The following is a 24,342-nucleotide window of genomic DNA, read 5'->3' on the forward strand; positions in this document are numbered from 1 at the left end:
ACAGCCTGGATACCTATGTGTCCCCTTTTATAACCATTGCTCCGTGTTTGTGATCACTCTTATTTTAATAACTGCCATACATTTCAAATAGCTAAATATGAAATAAATAAAACATGAAAATAATGTTTAATTTTGTCAGAATTATATATTACATATAGCACTGCTTAAAATGATTCACCTTGTTCCCAGTCCATCATTACAGCACTCAAATTAAATCTGATATTATGATATATACTGTAAGTGCTCTATTTGCAGAGAATGATGAATAAGATGAATGAAAGGGACAATCAGAATAATTGTCACAAGAACAAGGAAATATATAATTGATGTTTTAATCACATAGGGATGTAAGAATTAACCATAATGGAACTTCATTAAAATATGGTGGAAAGCTATAAGTTAAACATAGGAAGTAGCCAGGCATGTAAACTGGCATCCCTATAGCTTTTTAATTAGGAAAAGGACAGCATGCTAAATAAACTGATGTTGATTAAGAATGATTATTCTGTATTCTTATTATTTAGAGAAATTGTCAGAACAATAGATTTTTTATAAAAGTAGCTCTATGTAAGATGTCAATATAAGAGGAAGTAATAACAGTAGCACCTCAAAATGATGATGACGATTTTCATATCAAAGGTTGTGACGATGCGGGTTCTGGCTCCACGCTCCCATCGCTGTTTGGGAGCCCTTGAACCCAACACCGTCGATAAGGTTACCGAGTGAGATAGTCAGTGAAGGCAACAATTAAGCAAAGGGGATGGTAAAAAAGTGCAACAGTGCTTTTATTAAAACAGTCAACAAAAACAGTCAAAGTGCTCAATTAAATAAAGTACAGTGCTTTCTAATTCTTCATTAAATAAATAATCCATTAAAGGAAAATGTGGAGGTTAAAATCAATAGATAGAAAAACAATCCTTAAAACCAGAGGTTAAAATGTTTCTTAGGAAGCAGTCTTTAAAAACAAATAACAAACCCGGTGCTTCTTCCCTGTTATCGTTAGCGTCTCACCTGCTTCTCCCATACGGGCCCTGCAACAGGTGTGACGCTCTCAATGCAGCTGACCTTCTGCCTACTCCTGCTGCTACTGTCAGTCGCCTTTCTGATCCTTGGCTCCGGTTGGCTCCCCCTGACAGTGACTTGGGAATTCCACTGTGACCAAGGCTCTCACACAGGGAACACCACGTCCCAAGTCCTGACACCTGCTACCTTCCGCGGAGAGTACTGCACCTTCCCGGTCACTCCCGCCCTTCAAAACAAACACTGCGGGAGCGACCACAACTTCTCCCAGGTGTTGGCCAAACACCTGGGCTGCCTTCAGCTGCCTGCTAGCGTTCACTCACTCGCTCGCTTCCTGCAGCACCGATTTGGTCTCTCTCTCTCTCTCTCTCTCTCTCTCTCCTTACTGCTTCCTGTTGTCCACCTCTGTTTCCTTCTCTTTCTCTTTACTTTTTGCTCTCTTTTCTCTAAACCGACTCGTGCTTCTTATAATGCGAGGGGCCATAGCAGCTGTAGCATATTAGCCCCGGGAATAATCACGGATGTGGGCAGTCCCTCACCTGTGCACTCGGTGAGAAACGCCCACACCGCAGATCGCCCCGTAGCTTGCTATGGCCCAATGCCCCCTCGCTAAGCCGCCGCGAGAGCAGTGATTATTTATTTAAAAATGGCCTTTACTAAACGAGCTGTGGACCAGCTATACCACAAAGGTCTAAACAACCGCCATAACATTTATTTATATAGTACCTTTCAATACAAGGTGCTTTACAAATGGTAACAAGTCAAAACAAAAAAAAAAGACCAAAATAAACAATTATAGTATGGGTTAGATGGTAGGTGGGGAAGGGGAAAAAATCTCCAGTTCAGAAAATATATTTTCTGGGGATTTGTGAACAAAAGCCCACCCAGGTCCCACTGTGCATCTTATAATAAATATAAGATACAAAAATGAATAAAGGAGAGAGTCAGCCTATGCAGGCATTACCAAGAATAGGGCCTCAGTGTTGTCTGCTATGCAAGACAGCCAAAGTAGATTAGATGGGGGTATGGTATTAAATGCCAAAAAATGATATTCAGGCTTAAAAGATCAACATCTTCCACTCAAGGAAGAGAACATATCAGAGTCACCATGAATCTGGTTAGTAAGAAAAAAAGTTTAGAGATTCTAGAGATTTAGTGATTGAAATTTGCTCCAGACCATCACATTATTATAGCTTATACAACAGCATATTATTTAACCAAATAAGACTTACTGTATGTGCTATTAAGAGGATGTGGTGATCATGATAGTTTTTAAATTTGGAAACACAGATTACGAACCACTTTTGGAAATACAGAAGGGAAAATTAAATTAATGCTTGATTAAACTGTTACAGTGGAACAAAGAATAATGTCTGTATATAGTAAACCTTATCTTTTGTAATGATCATACATACACAGGAAGATGTTTTCCTGCTGCATCTCCACCCATGTCTGCTTGGTTAGCTGCAGTGTAACCAGTTGGGACCTCCATTCCCTGATCTTATGCCCCTTATATCCCAGAACATATCCTGATAGTGGGGCAGTGAAAAAAGATGTCTTCCTGATGGCACCTACAGCTTTCCTCATTAGTTATTCAATTCCCAATCTTTGTCACTTCTCCTCAGCCACAAACAAAAACTTTTCTTTTCTGCTTTTCCCAACAATTCCCTGGTTGTGTTCTGCAGGCTGCTTCACTGTAAATACAAGTCCTTGAACAGGTATGTCATTGATAGGCCCACAGATCCTTTGGTTTCCACCTCAACCAGGCAGAGCTTCACACACCATATGGCTTTCCTGCACTCTGTGACCAGGTCTAAGTATTCCACTCTCTTCCTCTTATTTGCCTCCTCTATCCCTTATAACCATGGCACTGTGAGATCAACAAGAAGCACATATTTTATAGTTGTAGCCCACAGCATCATGTCTAGCTGCAGTATGGTGCTGCAGGTCTCCAATGGGTAAGTTGTTGTTGCTGGCTTTCTGCTGCAGCTATCCATGGACTCTCGCTCCCTCTGAAAATAGATTTGCTGGTTTGCTACTGGGATCTCATGACTGCCTTCAAGATGTCCTTTCTTCACCACATTTGCCAGCTTCTTGAGCACCTGGATATGCTGCTATCTGAAACAACTTTGTGCCAGTGAGATTTTACAGCCAGACAGTATATGCTAGATGGTGGCATTTCTGGTCTTACATAGATCAAGGACTTGCTCTATGCAAAATCACTGCTGGATATTCTGGGGGCTTTGCAGTGTTAAGAAGGTAGCTCTGATAAGAAAACTGAGTCAAGCCTGTGGAAGCTTCCATAAGTATTGCTCAGTTTACTGCTTAGCTCACAATTTGATCCCATGTTGAACTTGTGTTACTGCTTTCACACTTTAATCCTCCTGCTCTACCTTGGTCACCTCTGGCCTTCTTTCTGGCCTTTGATCATAGACTAAATGTAGGATTACCCCCATCCAAAGCCTGCCTGCCCTGTTCATTACCTCCTGGTGCTGAAGCCTGGACATTGCCCTGTCTCCTCTGCAGCTTCCTACTCAGGCATTCATATTCTTCATTGCCGTATCAGAAGAGTGTCTCAGCTTCATCACTAGCCTTACATTCTTTTGCCTGTACTTGAGGGTGATAGATTTCAGGAGTAGTTTTGTACAGCTTGTACGGAGTTCTATTTGTCCATGTAACAGATGATCTTGCTAAATTACTAAGTTTGGGGAAAAACATGTCAAGCAGAGTTGATGGCTCTGCAGGCTTGGGCAAGTATCCTGGTGGCTCCAATGGATTTTTCCTTGCAGGGTCACTGAATTTACCACGGATCATATTTTGCAGCTGCTTCTTCGGTGACTTCAAGTGTTCCAGTAGCTTTCTCCTTGTGGAGCCCATACATATATCTGAATGGGATCCTGAAAAAACATGCTCTCTCTTAATCCTTCCTTTTCCTTGATCACTGAATGTGCGCAGCTCTCCTTAGATTTGCCAGCCTTCCTCTTAACTCATCCCATTTTAGGCTCCCCTGGTTACCGCCAAAACTTGCAGAACAGTTTTCACATTGCCACCAGGTCATCGATCTCCTTCTCCCTCCTCCCCTTAGCTAGTTTTCCTGCTAGTCACCTCCCAAAACCTGCCACTGCATTCTTCAGAATCTCAATGAAACATTTAACTTGGCTTCCACTGATAAAGGCAGAGTAAGATAAACTTAAAAATTGATTCTATCAGCAACATCGATGCAGTCGTGCAGTCATTCCGTGTACTTTCTGGGTGAAACCCCAAGAGAAGGATCCACTGACGTCAATGTTGTTGGGTCTTCCTTCTGGCTTTATACAATAACAAGAAAGAGAATCCAATAGTAGTGCACCGAGTTTACATTGGAGCTTAGAAAATTAGTATTGTTATTTCATGTTTTCCTGATTTCTGAATATGCTTGACTGCTTATTGAATTGTAAATTTGGGTTATTTTAGAATTTGTGGTCCTTTTAGACAACCCATTTTTTGTTGTTTTGAACATTATGTCTTATTTTCCCCCCTTTTCCAGTTTTTTTATTTTTGTTATTAAATCTTATTTTATAAAGATTATGTTCTATGATAGTCTTCACAAGGCAGAAATTTCACAGTTTGTCCCTTGTAAATTATTTTTGTTCAGTTTGGTACTTTAGTGCCTATTTTTAAAAGCCGGATTTCCATTGTTGGGCTTGCTTAGGTTGAAGCCTGCAGGTTATAGTTGGCGGGCTACCTGATTTTCAGTGAGTCTCTTTCAAGTAGACAAATAAAGGTGCTGACCTGTTTTATGGGTCATTTGGAGGCATGACACACCCATTTCACCATGTGTGAGACTCCATTTTACAACAGTACTAGTGAGACTACATTAAAGAACACACCTGAAAAAGATCTACTAAATATTTTGGATATCTTAAGTCATTTTTTACCGGATGCCCAAAGTGGTTGTAAATTTATTTGAAACATTCCTTCACCTGCGATGGACTGGTGTCCTGTCCAGGGTTTGTTCCTGCCTTGTGACTCTGTAACTTTAATTTGCATGCTTTGGTTATTGTTGTCACCTCCATTGCCTCATAAAAATGTTAAGTCATACAAAGAAAAAATTATTTTAGAGTGTGAGGTAGGGTCCATGGTAGCATTTTGTGTCGTGCTCGGCTACATTGGATTTCTTTCTGCTGTGTGCTTCATCCTTGCTTTTCTTGCTCGTAAACTTCCAGACAACTTCAATGAAGCTCAGCTTATTACTTTTAGCATGCTGATATTCTGCTCAGTCTGGATCACTTTTATCCCAGCTTGTATTAGTTCACCTGGCAAATACACAGTAGCAGTTGAAATATTTGCAATATTGGCTTCTAGTTTTGGATTACTCTTTTGCATATTTGTTCCAAAATGTTATGTAATAATATTCAAACCAGACCAAAACACTAGAAAGCATCTAATGGGAAAAACACTCGCAAAATCACTTTAAGAAAATGTAACATTTTTATACACTACCAGTCAATAGTTTTAGAGCAACTCCCATTTTCCAATTTTTGTTTAAATTTAACAAGTTCAAGTTTAGGTTACTAAAAACTGAAACATGGAACAAATAATGGGTTAACAACTTACAACTTCTCTGCAGCAATGGAAGTTAAATAAGTTGATGTAAACAATTCCTACAGGTGTCCCATTCTTTTGTTGATTACTTACAAACCATCTGTCTGTACAAAAGCAATATTGGAACAAACTATATTGCTACACCCTCTGAAGCATTATTTGGACTATTTTGCACTGTATATTGCTATAATAATGGTGAGAAATGGGCAATTAAAAATGCAAGACAGACTGACCTTTACAATCCTTAAAAGTGCAACTTTTTTCTTTATAGTAATTGCAAAGAAAGTCAAGATGTAAGTAAGTACAATTTCCTATACCATCAAAAGGAGCTTGGAAACAGGAGGAAATTCTTATAGGAGTAAGTCTACCAGGCCCAAAGCCACAGCAGAATCAGAAAACACTGTGCCATCATCACACAATTCATATTTTAAGATGGTGGCATAGTATCCTGAAATCCTATCATTGGATTCATGATTTATTCTCTTGACTTTTCTTTACTGTTAATTAGGAGCAAATAAAAAGGTCAATATTTACCTTTGTTCTTCTGACTACAATTTTTGTTTACTGTCCTTTTTGACATCTTTACTCATTCTGCTCTCTTGATTTTTTTAATCCCAGCTTGCTCTCAGACTAAGAAATTGTACTAGTCACTGAAACATTGTCATTCGCTGACAATTTTCTGCTTAATTTCCTTGAACAGTCTACTATGCCTGGAGTTCTTAAAATTATCAACCCTGGTCTATATAATTTCTGGCTTTTTTTCATTTAAATATTTCACCTTATCTGAAACAGTACCTTGGTGTGGCAAGGCAGGAATGGTCCGCCCTTCCAAGCTTAACCTCCTTGATGTTAGCCCTAAGTGTGACTTGGGCTCAGAAATCTATGCAATTATGGTTAACCATGAATCACACTTGGAATGACATGAAATGAACTGCTTTACATTTTTAAGCCCAAATAGTGCTCATGACAATATTCTGCTGCAGTCTGGAGGGGAATGAAGTAACATTATTCTGCAACAAATCATGAATATTTCCAGGCATTTTGTTACTCTAAGGTAACTCGTCAATATTTATTAGTGGCGTAGAGCCTCCACCTAAAAACACAATAACAAATGAAAAGCTGCAAAGGCATTTTCTGGATGAACTGAAACTGAACCTTTGCTTGATTGAAGCAATAGTGATGACAATATGAATTAGTAATCAGACATTAACACAGAAAATGAATCTATTGCATGAAATCGAACCATACAAGCAAACCACCATGATATGATTGGTCACATGAAGCTTCAGCGTGGTATGACAGTAGCTGTGTGATAAAATGGCAAAATAATGGCGATCGAATGCAAGAAGAACCAAGACATTAGCCCATAAGCACTGCTCTCAATGCAGCAACTGTCAATGTTCATGTCAAGGGAAATGTGGAAGTCACTAACCCTTGCACTGTGGTAGTCTACAATAACACCAAGGCCGCATCAATCATGTCATTCACGCACTGATATTTTACTCTTTAATGTGCAAGCAAGAGAAAAAACTATAAGAAAAAACACAAATAAACATGCTTCTACTGTCCCGGTTACAACATTGGGCTGTGCACTGTTTCAAAACATCACACAAAGAACATGTGCTATATCTGCATCAGTTCAGCTGTGTACACTGGATATATCTTTTCTGCATATATGAAGACATTTTGGTGTTTACTTTTTTTTTCCTCTTACATGTAATAATATTTTTTTCTAGTTGTCTTTGGCTCGTTTTTCCTCAGGTAAACAAAACACTGAAGAGGTTAATCCTAAAGTAAAGGTGGGGGCAGTAATTCAGCACTGGATCAATGCATTGCTTCCTCTTCTTGTAGAAGATTACAAATTACAGCACAATGAGTGGCAGCACTGAGCACAGTTTTTGGACAACCAAAGTCAAGCGCAAGTCTGACAATTGAACAATTGAAGCAAACTTTATATGTATTTTATGAGCATTACAATTGTGCTGCATTTTCATCTGGTCTTCATGAATAACTTCTTGGGAAACAGAGTAAAGTATTTTTTCCACTACAAAAGTTCTGCAAATGGTTTTGAAAGCAGATACATAGAAATAAGGTAGCACAAATGGTGCCACCTGAGCTAATAAAGATGTAAAGTAACATGATTTTTTTATGTAATGGAGGAAAATTGAAAACAATGCACCCATGTAGAGCATTTACACAAGAGGAGTCATGGTCCTTTATTGTGTGTGCTCATTATGTTTTAATGTGTATAATTTACAAAGATTAAACAAATGAATGCAGACACTTTAATACAGGGGTGGCACAGTGGCATAGTGGTTGTAAGAAGACTGAAACTTGTGACCTGAGTTCTCCCTGTGTGGATTTTGTATGTTTTCCCTGTGTCTGCATGGGTTTCCTCCCACAGTCCAAAGACATGCAGGTTAGGTGGACTAGCAACACTAAATTGGCCCTAATGTGAGGTTGGGATATTTGTGTGTGTTCACCCTGTGATGGACTTGCACCCTGTCCAGGTTTTGTTCCTGCCTTGCCCCCTATGCTACCTGGGATAGGCTTCAGCACCTCAGTGACTCTTTTCAGGACTAAGCAGTTTAGAAAATGACTGACTGACTGATTTTAATACAGAGGGGCAGCATGTTGGCAGAGTGGTAGCACTGCTGTCTCGCTGTAAGAAGACAAGGGTTCGCACACTGGGTCCTCCTTGTGTGAAGCTTGCATGTTCTCCCATTGTCTGTGTGGGTTTCCTCCCACTGTCCAAAGACATGCAGATTAGGTGAATTAGTGACACTAAATTGACGTGTTTGATGTGTGGGTTTGTGTTTGTGTTTGGACTGTGATGGCCATGGTTTGTTCCCACTTTGTGCCCTAGGCTGCCTGGGGTATTTTTTTTTTTTTTTTTATATTTATTAATTTTATTACAATCAATACATAGCAATCAAGTTTTTACAAAAAAAAAAAAGAATTATGCTAAGAACAGATCGATCCCCACCCTTGAGAGAGAGAGCAAGCCAAACGGTGTAAAATTTAAGGCTTTTAAAAATACCTAAATCAACAAATTCTCTGTGCTTTGTAAAATCATTTCAAAATATTACTGATTAGATCCTGCCATGTTTTGAAAAAAGTCTGCACAGATCCTCTAACTGAGTATTTGATTTTTTCCAATTTTAAATAATATAACACATCAGTTTCCCACTGACTTAAAAGAGGAGAGTTTGGGTTCTTCCAGTTTATCAGAATAAGTCTGCGTGCCAACAGTGTAGTGAATGCAATCACAATTTGTTTGTCTTTCTCCACTTTAAGACCCTCTGGAAGAACCCCAAACACAGCTGTTAATGGGTTAGGAGGGATTGTGAGTCCAAGACTGTCTGAGAGGTAATTAAAAATTTTTGTCCAGAATAATGTTAATTTGGAGCAGGCCCAGAACATGTGACCTAGTGAGGCTGGGGCTTGGTTGCAACGTTCGCAGGTTGGATCATGCCCTGGAAACATTTTGGAGAGTTTTAGTCGAGACAGATGTGCTCGATATATAATTTTGAGTTGTATAATTGTATGCTTTGCATATGGAGCTTGAGTGAATTCTCTGCATTGCTACTTTCCACTCCTTTTCTGATATATTAATTGAGAGGTCATTTTCCCAGTGTCCTCTTGGATCTTTGAAAGGAAGGGATTGTAAAAGGATTTTATATATTGTAGAGATGGAGTCTAACTCCTTGAAATTGAGCAATAATTTTTCCAGCGTGGATGAGGGTGCAAGATGAGGAAAATCTGGAAGGTTCTGTTTAACAAAGTTCCTGATTTGAAGATAGTGAAAGAAATTTGTAGCTGGAATGTTAAATTTGGAATGTAATTGTTCATAGGATGCAAAGACGTTGTCTATATAAAGATCTCTAAGCAAGTTAATTCCAAATTTTTCCAGATATTAAAACTGCATATGTTTGTGAGGGTTGAAAGAGGTGGTTCTTTTGCAGGGTGCCACAGAAAGAAGCTTCTCCGTCTTAAAATGCTTTCTACATTGGTTCCAGATTCTAAGTGAGTGGAGCACAATTGGGTTATTAGTGTATTGCCGATAGCGTGTGTTTATTGGAGCACAAAGCAAGGAATACAAAGAAGTACTGCAGGATTTTACTTCTATTGCGGTCCATGCCTGTGTATGTTCTTCTATTTGTGTCCAGGTTCTTATCGACTGTATATTTGCGCCCAGTAATAAAACTGGAAGTTAGGTAGAGCCATGCCGCCTTCTGCCTTTTGTCTTTGTAGGGTCGCTCTTTTGATGCGTGGATGTTTAGAATTCCAAATAAATGAGGTTATTGTTGAATCTAATTGCTTAAAGAACGATTTATTAATGTATATTGGTATGTTTTGAAATAAAAAGGAGCTTAGGAAGAATATTCATCTTAACAGTGTTAATTCTTCCAGCTAGTGTGAGATGAAGGGTTGACCATCTATGCAAGTCTTGTTTAATTTTTTCCATGCAGACGACGAAATTTTGTTGATAAAGAGCTTTATGTTTACTTGTGATGTTTACCCCGAGGTATTTAAACTGTTCTGCAATGATAAAAGGAAGGGTGTCTAATCTAATATTATATGCTTGCGAATTCACCGGAAAGAGTACACTTTTATTCAGATTAATTCTGAGACCAGAGAGCTTTTGAAATTCTGTGAGTGCTGCTAAGACTGCAGGCACAGAATTTTCTGGGTCCGATATATACAGTACCATGTCATCTGCATATAATGAGATTTTCTGTTCCAGTCCTTCTCTGCTAATCCCCTTTATCTGATCAGTATTTCGACAATGTATTGCCAGTGGTTCAATGGCAATTGCAAACAGCAGTGGTGACAAAGGGCATCCTTGTCTTGTGCCACGTTCTAGTTTAAAGTAGTCTGAGCAAATGTTATTGATGCAAACTGAAGCTTCTGGGTTAGTATACAGTAATTTAATCCATGCACAAATGTTGGGCCAAACCCAAACTTCTCCAAAATAGTAAAAGGTATTTCCATTCAATCATGTCGAATGCTTTTCTGCATCCAATGATAATAATATTTCTGGGGTGTTTGATTTAGTTGGTGAGTATATTACATTAAACAGGGTCGAAGATTTGAAGATAAGTGTCGGCCCCTAATAAATCCAGTTTGGTCTTGTGATATTACTGAGGGAGCACTTTCTCCATCCTTCTAGCTATGATTTTAGAGAGTATTTTAACGTCGTTATTCAGAAGTGAAATTGGTCTGTATGATGCACATTGTAATAAGTCCTTATTTTGTTTTGGAAAGACAGTGATTAGTGCTTGGCAAAAGTTTGTGGAAGAGATTGGTTATCTCTGGCTTCTGTAAATGTTGCTAATAGGAGGGAGCTAGCTGAGCGGAGAATTTCTTGTAAAACTCTGCAGGGTAGCCGTCAGGGCCTGCTGCTTTTCCACCTTGGAGTGACTTTATAGCATCCAGTAATTCTGATAATGACAGAGGTTTATCGAGCTCCTCCACACTAATAGCGTCAATTTGTGGTATCTGTAATTTATCCAGAAATGCATTAGATTGTATATTGTCTTCTTTAAACTCAGTAGTATATAGGGATTTATAGTAGTCTCTAAAAGTGTACATTATATTTTTGTGTTCGATGATTTTATCTCCGTTCGTGTTAGTAATTACGAGATTGCGTTGCGTACATCTTGCTTGTGAATTTGTTGCGCTAAAAGCTTATTAGCTTTCTCTCCATGTTCATAATAATGATGTCTGGATTTGTAAATTAGTTGTTCGGTTTCTTTAGTTGTCAAGAGGTTTAATTCTGAATGTAGAGCCTGCCTCCTCTTATGTAGAGTCTCGCTTGGTAGTCTGGCATGTTCTTCATCTATTTTAGTAATTTCGCTTTTTATCTCTGCTACTTTCTTCGCTTCGGATTTATTTCTGTGGGAAAGATATGAGATAATCTGTCCTCTTAAGAAGGCCTTAAGAGTTTCCCAGAGTATTCCTGCAGAGATCTCAGGGGATGTATTTGTCTCTAGAAAGAATTCAATTTGTTTGGATATAAATTCAGTACAATTCTCGTCAGCTAATAGAAGCGGATTGAGACGCCATCTCTTGGGGTGAGTGTATGGGGCTTAGTAATTTCAGCTCCAAGATCATCGGAGCATGGTCTGAAATAACAATAGCATCGTATTTACAAGATTTAATCTTAGGCAAGAAGTTATTATCTATAAAGAAGTAATCAATCCTTGAGTAGCAATGATGTACTGGTGAGTAGAAAGAATATGTTCTTGAATTTGGGTTTAAAAACCTCCAGGGATCTGATAAGTTGTGATCAGTTATAAACTTTGTAATTATCTTTGCGGTGTTAGTTGCCGTTCCCCCTGTGGAGGAAGTCTTATCTAAAAGTGGATTTAGAACACAATTAAAGTCCCCAGCCATTATAAGTTTATGAGTGTTCAGATTGGGAATGGATGCAAATAAATTTTGTATAAATTCCTTATCATCAACATTAGGTGCATAAACATTTATCAAAATCATTTTACAGTTAGATAAGTCTCCCATGACCATCACATATCTCCCTTCAGGATCCAATACTACATCTGATGCTACAAATGGTACTGTTCTATGTATGAGAATTCCCACCCCTCTAGTTTTCTTTGTAAAACTAGAATGGAACATTTGGCCAGTCCAGTCTTTTTGCAGCCGGAACTGATCCTTACTTAGTAAGTGGGTTTCCTGTAAAAATACAATTTTAGCATTTAGACCTGTTAGGTGAGAAAGTACCTGGGGTATTTTAAATTACTTAGGTAAGGAAAAGATTTACTGTAATATGTAAGTGTATAAAAAAAAAATCAGCTGCTGAACATCATGTGCTTATTTACTTTTTTTTGAAAACTTCAATCTTTAGGGTTAAAACAGTTAACTTTTTAGTGACTATATATTTGAGTTAAGAACATTTAGCACTTAACCTGTCATTTATGTATAAATGCCAACTCACAATTTTCATTGTAGACTAAATTGTGAGTTGTATTTGTTTGCAATTGTCTGACAAGCTAATATCAGCTTTTATTGATGCAAATTAAAAAGGCAGTGTCAGGCAAAAAGAAAAAAAATTTTTTTTTACTTCTTATTAATGGGCAGCATGGTGGCACAGTGGTAGCACTGCTGCATCGCTGTAAGGAGATCTGCGTTCGCTTCCTGGGTCCTCCCTGCATGGAGTTTGCATGCTCTCCTCGTGTCTGCATTGGTTTCCTCCGGGTGCTCCAGTTTCCTCCCACAGTCCAAAGATATACAGGTTAGGCGTATTGCAGATCCTAAATTGTCCCTAATGTGTGGGTGTGTGTGCCCTGCGGTGTGCTGGCACTCTGCCCGTGGTTTGTTTCCTGCCTTGTGCCCTGTGTTGGCTGGGATTGGCTCCAGCAGACCCCCGTGAACCTGTGTTAGGATATAGCGGGTTGGATAATGACTGACTTCTTGTTAATCTGAAGTTGCCTTGTTGTATGCAACATATTAATACTGAGCACTTCAAAAAATATCTCCAGTCATACGAAATAATGTCACGCAGACTGATACTAATTCATATAGCCTTGGGTTCAAAACAGCATTAACTTGAGAATAAGAAAAAATATTGTGTACACTGAAATTTTGAGTGATGGTAAATCTTCATGGACTTGTTATTGAATGACTGAACTCTAAAGATTTTTTCTTTCATTTTGTTGAATTTATTAAAAGGAAGTAACATCCCATGCAAGCAAGTGAAATTTGACAAAACCAAGTTGAAAGATTCTACGATGAAGGTAGAGCTAAGGATGTTTTTGACTTTTATTATAAATCCTTTGGTCTCTTCATTAAAATAACTAAATATTGAACAACATATCTTAAGTGCAGACTCCATAGTCTAATATATATTTGTGGAAAACATCTGAAATATAGAATTTTGGTAAAATATTCAAAGACGTGAAAGTAAACTAGTCAAACTGGACTCTGGACTCAGACCTTAAAGTGAATTAATAGGTTAGAAAATGAGAGCATACAATTTAACATACTTATATGTAGATTGCCGTGTGATTACATTAAAATTAGGGTTTAAAAAATGTTACTAAATAGGCTGTTAATATTAATAAAAATGTATTATTTAAATGTGTTTATACAATGTCAGAAAGATTTCTAGCTTCTAAAAATAATTTCTTGCTTCTTACTTCAGAAGCAGAGAGACACTTGACTGCACTCCCCAGTTCCTTAATGTGAAGCAGATCACAATGGTGAAATTTTACCTTGGAGAATTAATGCACTTGTACAGAGTGCCAATTGACATTGTTTTTTTTTAAGCCACGTCATCCACATCAGTTTATATAACCAGCAGCAGAAAACAGCTTTACACAGTATGTACTATACAAAATAAACCTGAAATGCTACAAATTGCATTGATGTTATTTGCTATTTTAATAAGGGCAGAGGAGCCTACCTGCCGTCTGCTAGCAAGCCCAGCAATGCCTGTTTTCACAAAGGAAGGAGACATTATAATCGGAGGGATATTTGTTTTTCATGGTCTTGAAAACACCAAGAATGCATTTAAAGATGTTCCTGTACTACCTAAGTGTAAAGGGTAAGAAGGCAGATTAAAAAGTAATTACAGGGTGTTGCAGATTTACAAAAGAGAATTAATAAGTGTCAAATTTATAAAAGTAAAAAAAAATACATACTGGGTTTATTGCAGCAAAAAAAAAAAAATGTAAATGATTATGCACAAAAATTTACATTTTTGCTGACATAGCATGTATATAGTACTATGCATAAATGACAGCATTGCCTTATAACATTTTTGATTCAATTTATTTTCATTCTTTTTATTTTTAATAGAAAATTAATGATGATTTCTTTCTGTACCTATAAAAAATTGATCATGTAAAATATGATATTTAATATTAAGATTTTCTACTAGTGGTTTAAAAAACCATTATGTTTCAGTGAAAATTAATTATTGATATGTACTGCACACAGTATAATGTGAAAAATGCATTTAACTAAAATCATTTGTTGCAAAAGTTGACTTGAACTAAACTTAACTTTGTGGTATTTTTGTGCCAGCTATGATAAATATGGTTGTTTTACTGTGCCTTCAATTCTGAAGTTTTCATTGAGAATATTTAATAATGATATTTCTTGAAGTGCTTTGACTTTAGTGATTAAGATGTTTCACATATAACACATAGTATTACATTTTGTTGACAGCGTATAAAGAATGTTTTTTTTTGTTTTTTGGTAAGTTTAAATTTTAGGGAATTCCAGCTTGCTAAAGCTATGATCTTTGCCATAGAAGAAATTAACAACAGTTCAGATATACTACCAGGAGTTTCTGTTGGCTACAGAATATATGATGCTTGTACTTCAATTCATCTGGGTATAAGAGCTGCAATGGCTTTAATGAACGCTCCTGATGAAGACATGTTCTCTGACAATTCTTGCAAGAAATCCTCAAATGTTCACGCTATCATAGGGATGTCAGGTTCTTCACACACCATTGGAGTTGCCAGAGTAATTCGGTCCTTTCACATACCACTGGTAAGAAAATGAAAAAGTAACGCATTGATATCCATTTACAGACTAAATCACCTCTTTATCTACTGTAATTTTTTCATTTTTTAAAATAAATGGAACATATATAACAATTTATTTTGTATATATTGTTAGAATGCCTTAAATAAATATTTTAAGAAGTGTACTGCTGTACACACTGTAAATATTCACAATAAAAGTATGTGCATTTGTTCTTACTGGGACATTCTAATTGCAAATGTTTTTAATTGAAAGGTAAAAGCACAGAAAGAAAATAACATAACATCTTAATATTTTCCAACATGTTTTCATGTCTGTAGATAAGCTATGTTGCGACCTGTGCTTGTCTTAGTAACAAACAGGAGTATCCAACTTTCTTCAGGACAATACCAAGTGACTATTACCAAAGCCGAGCCCTAGCCCAGCTTGTGAAGCACTTTGGGTGGACTTGGATTGGGACAGTAAGAAGTGACAATGATTATGGTAACCTAGGAATGGCTACCTTTATACAAGCTGTTCAGCAGGAAGGGATATGTATTGAATATACAGAGACTGTGTATATTAGTTACCCAAGAGAAAAAATTATAAAAACTGCACATGTTATAAAACAATCTTCTTCTAAAGTGATTGTAGCTTTTCTCTCTTTATTGGATATGGACATACTATTGAAAGAACTGATTTTGCAGAATGTTACAGGTTTACAATGGATTGGAAGTGAAGGGTGGATTTCAGCAAGAATCTTTTCAACTGAAGAGGTCAATCAAATTCTTGGTGGTGCAATTGGGTTTGCCATTACAGACTCTTTAATACCTGGATTAAAAGACTATATGCTAAATGTACATCCATCTGACACTCCTGGCAATGCTTTGATGAATGAGTTTTGGGAAACTATTTTCAGCTGCTCAATGAATTCAAATACCAATGCATCAAAATGTACGGGTTTGGAAAATTTAAGAGAAATGAAAAATGAGTATACTGATGTCACAGAACTAAGAATTCCTAATAATGTTTATAAGGCTGCATATGCTGTAGCATATTCATTGCATAGTCTTTTGAAATGCAAACAGGAGCAAGTAGCCGTAGGCAACAAAACCTGTGAAAATGAATTACCAGTAGAGCCATGGCAGGTATGACATTTAGATTTTTGCACTAAACTCTAAAAGATGTGTCCTGCACTGTTTTCTGGCTTACAACTGGTGCTACCAGCATAGGCATCCGCTCATCTGTGAGTGAGTGTGTGTAAATATAATATATACTATATATCTATGCCCTTATATTTATATCCTAATTATCTTCATTGTTATAGATAAATATAAAAGACGTTTTTTCACATGTAAAAGGTATATCTTACATTGCTTGTATTTGGTTTTAGGTGGTTCAGCACTTAAAAAATGTTAATTTCACAACCATCTATGGAGAAAATATTTATTTTGATAGAAATGGTGATCCAGCAGCAAAATATGAATTAGTGAACTGGCAAATGAATAATCTGGGGACCGTAAAATTTGTTAAAATTGGTATTTATGATGCATCTTTACCTGATGGGCACCAGTTTATAATGAATAATATTGGCATTGTGTGGGCAGGAAACAGGACATGGGTAAGAATGTTTAGTACTCTTATTTACAAGTGCTGCATGACTGTTCACTTATCAAACTCTGTTTTTGTTTTGCGGTGGAGATGAAAACCATAAATAAAAGTAAAATATGAATCAATAGCCTTATTAGCATATATATGCCGTAGTGTAATTCTGAGTGTATGCAGTAACAGTACCTTATAAAGAAAAGTTTCTAAAACTCTGTTAAAAGTCTAAATATTACATAGAGTAGATTATATCAAAAAACGTTTATCATTATCAGGATCACTTATCAGTACTGAAGTTACACTAACCAGAGAGCACTCGGCAAATGAGGTCTAAAAAAAATTCAGTTACTTAATTAATGGATTGACTAATAAGTTAACAATAAACCAATCAAAGAATACTGTATATGGTATATAGAATATGGAAACGTGGTCATCTTCTAAACGTGAGAAATTTTCAGATACACTGTATAATTTTTTTAATTCTTTATTAATTTCTACACTCTTAAAGAGACATAATGATAGTATATTTTGTTTACAGAGATATAATGTGCTGTTTAAATTTAAAAATTTTTAAACTATCATATTCAAAAGCATTGGTGAATTAGAAAATTCATGTATCTTAAAACAGAGAAACATTCTGTGTGATTACTGTTTCAAATTTACCAAAAGACAGGGCACTCCATCTTGTATATTTTTTATATTTTTTTGTTTTATTTGTCCAATAACTGCTGCTAATGGCAAAATGGATCTGAAATGCAAGCTTTTCAAATACCAGGAGAAACACTCGCCATGTGCAAACAGCACTGCTGGTATACCAGCTTGCTTCTCCTGTCTCTTGATGTCAGTTTACTGTAAAAGTTTTTTAAAAAAAAGTCATCTATGTAGTAGGAAAGAAATTATGTTAAACATTGCTCCATAAACATAGAGTGAACAAATATCTACTCAGTATTTACATGACACTAAAAACCTCCTGGCTGCATTATCTGCTCAGATTGTAATGATCCAATATTTTTAAAATATGTTATCTATAACATATGTATAATGTAAAACTTCGGACCTGTTCTCCATCACAGTCCAAAGCAGCCAACAATTTTACCTTAAGACTTTTAACAGAAATTTTAAATCTCTACTGATACTTTTATCAAAGCTGTTTTATTTAGGAAATCTGAAAAACAGTTGGCCACAGACCTTCCATCACCAACAACTAACAATCGCTCATCAATTGATTCATTTTTTCATCACTTGAATTGGAATTTGCTGTCTGTGAAAGTTATTGAGCCACCACAAGTCTATTTGGGCTACTTTGAAGGTCCAATTTAAAAGCATGTATTTGCTGTGCATGCCACTGCAAAAATGTGATAACTGGCTGTTTGATTAAGTAACTAAGAAACTGTTAAATGTTCCAAGTCCCAGAATGAACCTGAATGTTACTCCATGTCTACATTTCCTAACTTGTTAAATTAACGGCACTGCCTCTTATTAACATTTTGGCATAACAAAAAAAATTCTACATTTTTCATTTATGTTTTGCATGTTAGCTATGAAAAAATTCTATATCTTGTATGAAGAGGATTTACTATATATGTCAAATATATTTTTAAATGGACACATTCAACAGGACACATGCAAAAATTAGATTATCCTACTTTCTTTTAGGGCGGCATGGTGGCGCAGTGGTAGCACTGCTGCCTCGCAGTTAGGAGACCCAGGTTTGCTTCCTGGGTCCTCCCTGCATGGAGTTTGCATGTTCTCCCCGTATCTGCGTGGGTTTCCTCCGGACGCTCCGGTTTCTTCCCACAGTCCAAAGACTGCCGGTTAAGTGGATTGGCGATTCTAAATTGGCCCTAGTGTGTGCTTGATGTGTTTGTGTGTGTCCTGTGGTGGGTTGGCACCCTGCCCAGGATTGATTCCGGCGTTGTGCCCTGTGTTGGCTGGGATTGGCTCCAGCAGGCCCCCATGACCCTGTGTTCGGGTTCAGTGGGTTGCAAAATGGATGGATACTCTCTTGTAATTTATTGTTATGTGCACTTTTATAGTTATCCTAAATGACCCAAAAATGCATCATATCTGCTTCTGCACCTAGGCAGGAAACATACTTCAACAGCAAAACTGTACTGCAAAGAGATTATGAGAGAAAAATCACATTATATACTACTGCAATAAATATACAGTACATTCATTAACTACTGAGCTCACATTTTAAATTGTGTATTATAGTTAGTTAATCCCTGAAGTAAAATATAATTAAGTAATTGAGGTCATTAAATGTAAATTTGGCAGCTGGTAAGAAAGTCATTAGAAACTATTTCAGACTGTCTAATACACACTGCATACTAGTGAGTGCTTCATTTGTTTTCTAACACTAAGTGATTAATTTTTAAGATTCCCAGATCAGTCTGCAGTGATGACTGCCTGCCAGGCACACGAAAAGCTGTTCAAAAGGGGAAACCCATTTGCTGTTTTGACTGTGTTCCATGTGCTGAAGGAGAATTTAGCAACGCAACAAGTATGTTTTGTTAAGTAAAAGTTAGAAGTTGTCTAATGGTTTAACAGTTTAGATGTTATCATTTATTTAATTTAAATGAACAAAATATACAATAAAAATAATGTTCACTATAAGTATATACATTAAGAAAAGTAAGCAAATATGAATAGTAGTTGCATTGAATTGAATAACAAAAGGATTTGTATTGGTTGAATGATTTATACACAGAGAGAATGTTATAAACCTGTAACATGTCCTCCAAAGGACTCTTGTGCAAGAACATGAACTGTACTCATTCTACTTTCAAGGCCTTAAAAAATCTCAAAAAGTTACTTAATATCACTATCTCCTTGGCACTGGGCATTGTAATTTGTGCGCCTTCTGGCTGTCCCTTCCTGAATCAAACTCTGATTCCTCATTACCTTTGGTCATATTGTGTTTCTAGACATGTTTGGCAATAGCAATTTTGATTGATGGGGAAAGCATGTTGAAAATGCTAATCTGCCCATTCCCTCAGAAATGACAAAATAGAAACATATGGTGAAAAGCAGTGGGTTCAAATAGTGAAAAATAAACTGATCACAAGTATCCTTACCTAATGAATCACTCTTTAAATATTCAAAACCAGTAGGAATATTTCTTTTTCTTTTAGTATTGGAGGGTTTTGCTCATTCCATAATGTGTATTTTCTTTTCATTTTTTGTTCTCCTACAGATTCCATTGATTGTATGAGCTGTCCATTGGATTACAATTCAAATGAACAGAAAGATCATTGTGTATTAAAAGTAATAGAATTTTTGTCATTTGGTGAAATCATGGGTATAATTCTGGTCACATGCTCCCTATTTGGTGTCACACTCACTGCACTTGTAGCCTCTATTTTTTTCTATTACAAGGAAACCCCTGTTGTTAAAGCTAACAACTCGGAACTAAGTTTTCTTCTTCTGCTTTCATTAATGCTGTGCTTCAGTTGCTCCCTCACTTTCATTGGTGAGCCCTCTGAATGGTCCTGCACCATTCGTCACACAACCTTTGGCATCACTTTTGTTCTTTGTATTTCTTGTATTCTGGCAAAAACCATTGTAGTACTAATGGCTTTCAGGGCAACACTTCCAGGAAATAACATTATGAAATGGTTTGGGCCAACTCAACAGCGGTTAAGTGTTTTAGCCTTTACCCTCATCCAGGTGTTGATCTGTGCATTATGGCTGATAATTTCGCCACCATTTCCACACAAAAATATTGTGTTATACAAAGAGAAAATTATTTTTGAATGTGATTTGGGCTCACCTACAGCCTTTTATGCAGTTTTAGGATATATTGGCTTTCTCTCTGCCATGTGTTTTACTTTGGCATTTTTGGCTCGGAAATTACCTGACAACTTTAATGAAGCAAAATTCATCACTTTTAGTATGCTTTTGTTTTGTGCTGTCTGGATCTCTTTTATCCCAGCATACATCAGTTCCCCAGGAAAGTATACTGTGGCAGTAGAAATCTTTGCTATTTTAACTTCAAGCTTTGGTTTGCTACTCTGTATTTTTGCTCCAAAATGCTATATAATTCTTTTAAAACCAGAAGAAAACACAAAGAAACACTTAATGGGTAAGGCATTGACAAATTAGTGTGAAATATGGTAAATCCCCATGTCTGGCAGAAAATGCACCATTACTGTAACCTAGGCCATCTCACTTAAGATTAAAATGTACCTTTTTCAAAACTTGTTGCTGCACTTTCCTCTTGAATGTATGAATAACATAACATAATATATAAGAAATATACATAATAAATGTTATAAACAAGAAGAATCTATTCTATTAGTAAGTATTGCTAATGTTTACCATTAGTTCATCAGTTAATATTTATGAAGCTGTTTACACAAATTTAGAGTTGTGAAGAGCAAAAGGCGCTCCATCACTAGACACACATACACACAAACCATTTTAAAATCATTAATTAACCAAACTTACACATCTCTGTGGGTGTGGGAGAAACCAGAATACCTGGAGGAAAGCCCAGATACATGATGAGAATAAGCAAACTCCACAAAAATTATGACCAGGTCTAGAATTTAAATCCTGGGCAATAGATCTCAGAGACAGCAGCACTTAGCAATATTCTTAATTTTTCTAATTAATTCTTGTGCTATCGATTCACCAATCAGTAACTAGAGGGCGTGTTAGAGCCCACCCTCTCAACTTTGACGAGTGAAAGTGACAGTTTTATTTCAAGCCGTATTTCATGACGGTTTGCAGGAATGTTACGGACATAATGAAATAAATAAATAAGCAACGAAAAACATATTTCGTGACACATTTATTTATTTATGCTCTCATTTCATGACATATTTATTTATTAAGGCTCTCATTTCATGACACATTTATTTATTTCTGCTCACATTTCAAAGTACTTTTATTTATTTACGCATTTATTTATTTATTTCATTTTGTCCGAAATATTCCTCCATAGTAGAGAGACAGCTAAAACATAGGCATTGCAATCCTCCAGGCTTATACTACTGAAGACTGTAGTACTCCAGTCACACCTCAAAACACAGACAGACATTCAAACTAAACAAATTGATGTGCTTTAAATTAACTAAAGAGATCTTCATTTAGATCTTGATCTTTGTTTGTCCGTGAATTCCACGCATGCTTAGACCACCTTCCAGTTTAGTAAGTTGTTGTTACTCACGGATGTCAACAATGTGCCGGAATAACGAAAGGGGTGGTGGACAGTGTTACGCTGATTAGCTCCTGAGGCCTGGTTAGAGAATGAGATTGCCGAAGATAAAAGGTACGTGCCTTCGTAACATATGAATGAAAGAAAGACAGTGGGTAAAATGAATGACAACGTAACAGCACGTTCCGGAAATTATTGTTACGTTGTAGCCAGCAAGTGCTGCGCATCTCACAGTTGTACCATGGCTTGCTCACATGTCAGTGAAGTGATCCCTGTTTATGCTTTAAAGAGCCTGGATACCTATGTGTGCCCTTTTATAACCATTGCTCCGTGTATATTGCCTTACTCTTTGGATTGCCACAAAGCAACCTGCGAGACTGGAGAAAGGATGAGAAGACATCGTGAGAGGAAACGATAGTGTTGTGAAAACGAGACGGACTGTGAACGGACAGAAGCAGAAATGCTCCTACACCACCACATAATTACTATTCTGACAGTGATTCCGAGTAGGCTGTTCCTATCGAATCAATGTCCAAGGGTTTTCTTTTGTAATTTTGTTTCCCTGATAAAAAATCATAATGCTGTGCAACGAAGGGCCCAGTTCACGACTGGCAGCCGCGTTTAAACAGGGAGCCCTTCACAGACAACTTTAACATGCGCAACGTAGTTGGGCGCACATGGCTAGTTAAAAAATAAACATCAGCTCCACTGTTTAGTAATGCATAGAGATGTGGAACCCGATCTGCTGTATTGATCATGAGCACTTATTTATATATTATGTACTAATATTGCATACAGTATGTTTTAGAAGCAAAATATATTTAAATATATTTAAAATTAAATAACACAAACAAAACAATTTATACTGATTTAGTTTTAAAGTCATTATTAATAGAAAGAATGTGCTACTCTTCCTTGTGTTTGTGATCACTCTTATTTTAATAACTGCCATACATTTCAAATAGCTAAATATGAAATAAATAAAACATGAAAATAATGTTTAATTTTGTCAGAATTATATATTACATATAGCACTGCTTAAAATGATTCACCTTGTTCCCAGTCCATCATTACAGCACTCAAATTAAATCTGATATTATGATAATATATACTGTAAGTGCTCTATTTGCAGAGAATGATGAATAAGATGAATGAAAGGGACAATTAGAATAATTGTCACAAGAACAAGTAAATATATAATTGATGTTTTAATCACATAGGGATGTAAGAATTAACCATAATGGAACTTCATTAAAATATGGTGGAAAGCTATAAGTTAAACATAGGAAGTAGCCAGGCATGTAAACTGGCATCCCTATAGCTTTTTAATTAGGAAAAGGACAGCATGCTAAATAAACTGCTGTTGATTAAGAATGATTATTCTGTATTCATATTTTTTAGAGAAATTGTCAGAACAATAGATTTTTTATAAAAGTAGCTCTATGTAAGATGTCAATATAAGAGGAAGTAATAACAGTAGCACCTCAAAATGATGATGAGGATTTTCATATCAAAGGTTGTGACGATGCGGGTTCTGGCTCCACGCTCCCATCGCTGTTTGGGAGCCCTTGAACCAAACACCGTCGATAATGTTACCGAGTGAGATAGTCAGTGAAGGCAACAATTAAGCAAGGGGATGGTAAAAAAGTGCAACAGTGCTTTTATTAAAACAGTCAACAAAAACAGTCAAAGTGCTCAATTAAATAAAGTACAGTGCTTTCTAATTCTTCATTAAATAAATAATCCATTAAAGGAAAATGTGGAGGTTAAAATCAATAGATAGAAAAACAATCCTTAAAACCAGAGGTTAAAATGTTTCTTAGGAAGCAGTCTTTAAAAACAAATAACAAACCCGGTGCTTCTTCCCTGTTAGCGTTAGCGTCTCACCTGCTTCTCCCATACGGGCCCTGCAACAGGTGTGACGCTCTCAATGCAGCTGACCTTCTGCCTACTCCTGCTGCTACTGTCAGTCGCCTTTTCGATCCTTGGCTCCGGTCGGCTCCCCCTGACAGTGACTTGGGAATTCCACTGTGACCAAGGCTCTCACACAGGGAACACCACGTTCCAAGTCCTGACACCTGCTACCTTCCGCGGAGAGTACTGCACCTTCCCGGTCACTCCCGCCCTTCAAAACAAACACTGCGGGAGCGACCACAACTTCTCCCAGGTGTTGGCCAAACACCTGGGCTGCCTTCAGCTGCCTGCTAGCGTTCACTCACTCGCTCGCTTCCTGCAGCACTGATTTGGTCTCTCTCTCTCTCTCTCCTTACTGCTTCCTGTTGTCCACCTCTGTTTCCTTCTCTTTCTCTTTACTTTTTGTTCTCTTTTCTCTAAACCGACTCGTGCTTCTTATAATGCGAGGGGCCATAGCAGCTGTAGCATATTAGCCCCGGGAATTATCACGGATGTGGGCAGTCCCTCACCTGTGCACTCGGTGAGAAACGCCCACACCGCAGATCGCCCCGTGGCTTGCT

The 24,342-nt window shown here is 37.0% G+C and overlaps 1 protein-coding gene across 1 annotated transcript; it reads left to right on the forward strand.

The window, feature by feature from the left end:
- Positions 1-13,973: 13,973 nt before the first annotated feature.
- On the forward strand, positions 13,974-20,811 carry LOC120531811 (extracellular calcium-sensing receptor-like). Its single transcript, XM_039757612.1, has 6 exons — positions 13,974-14,170; positions 14,832-15,126; positions 15,441-16,247; positions 16,493-16,720; positions 19,087-19,210; positions 19,904-20,811. Exons 1-6 carry the CDS (start codon positions 13,974-13,976, stop codon positions 20,809-20,811), a joined length of 2,559 nt encoding a protein of 852 aa, XP_039613546.1.
- The last annotated feature ends 3,531 nt before the right edge of the window (positions 20,812-24,342 follow it).

The sequence above is a fragment of the Polypterus senegalus genome, chromosome 1, assembly GCF_016835505.1.
Source record: "Polypterus senegalus isolate Bchr_013 chromosome 1, ASM1683550v1, whole genome shotgun sequence".
In the NCBI taxonomy this organism is placed as follows: domain Eukaryota; kingdom Metazoa; phylum Chordata; class Cladistia; order Polypteriformes; family Polypteridae; genus Polypterus; species Polypterus senegalus.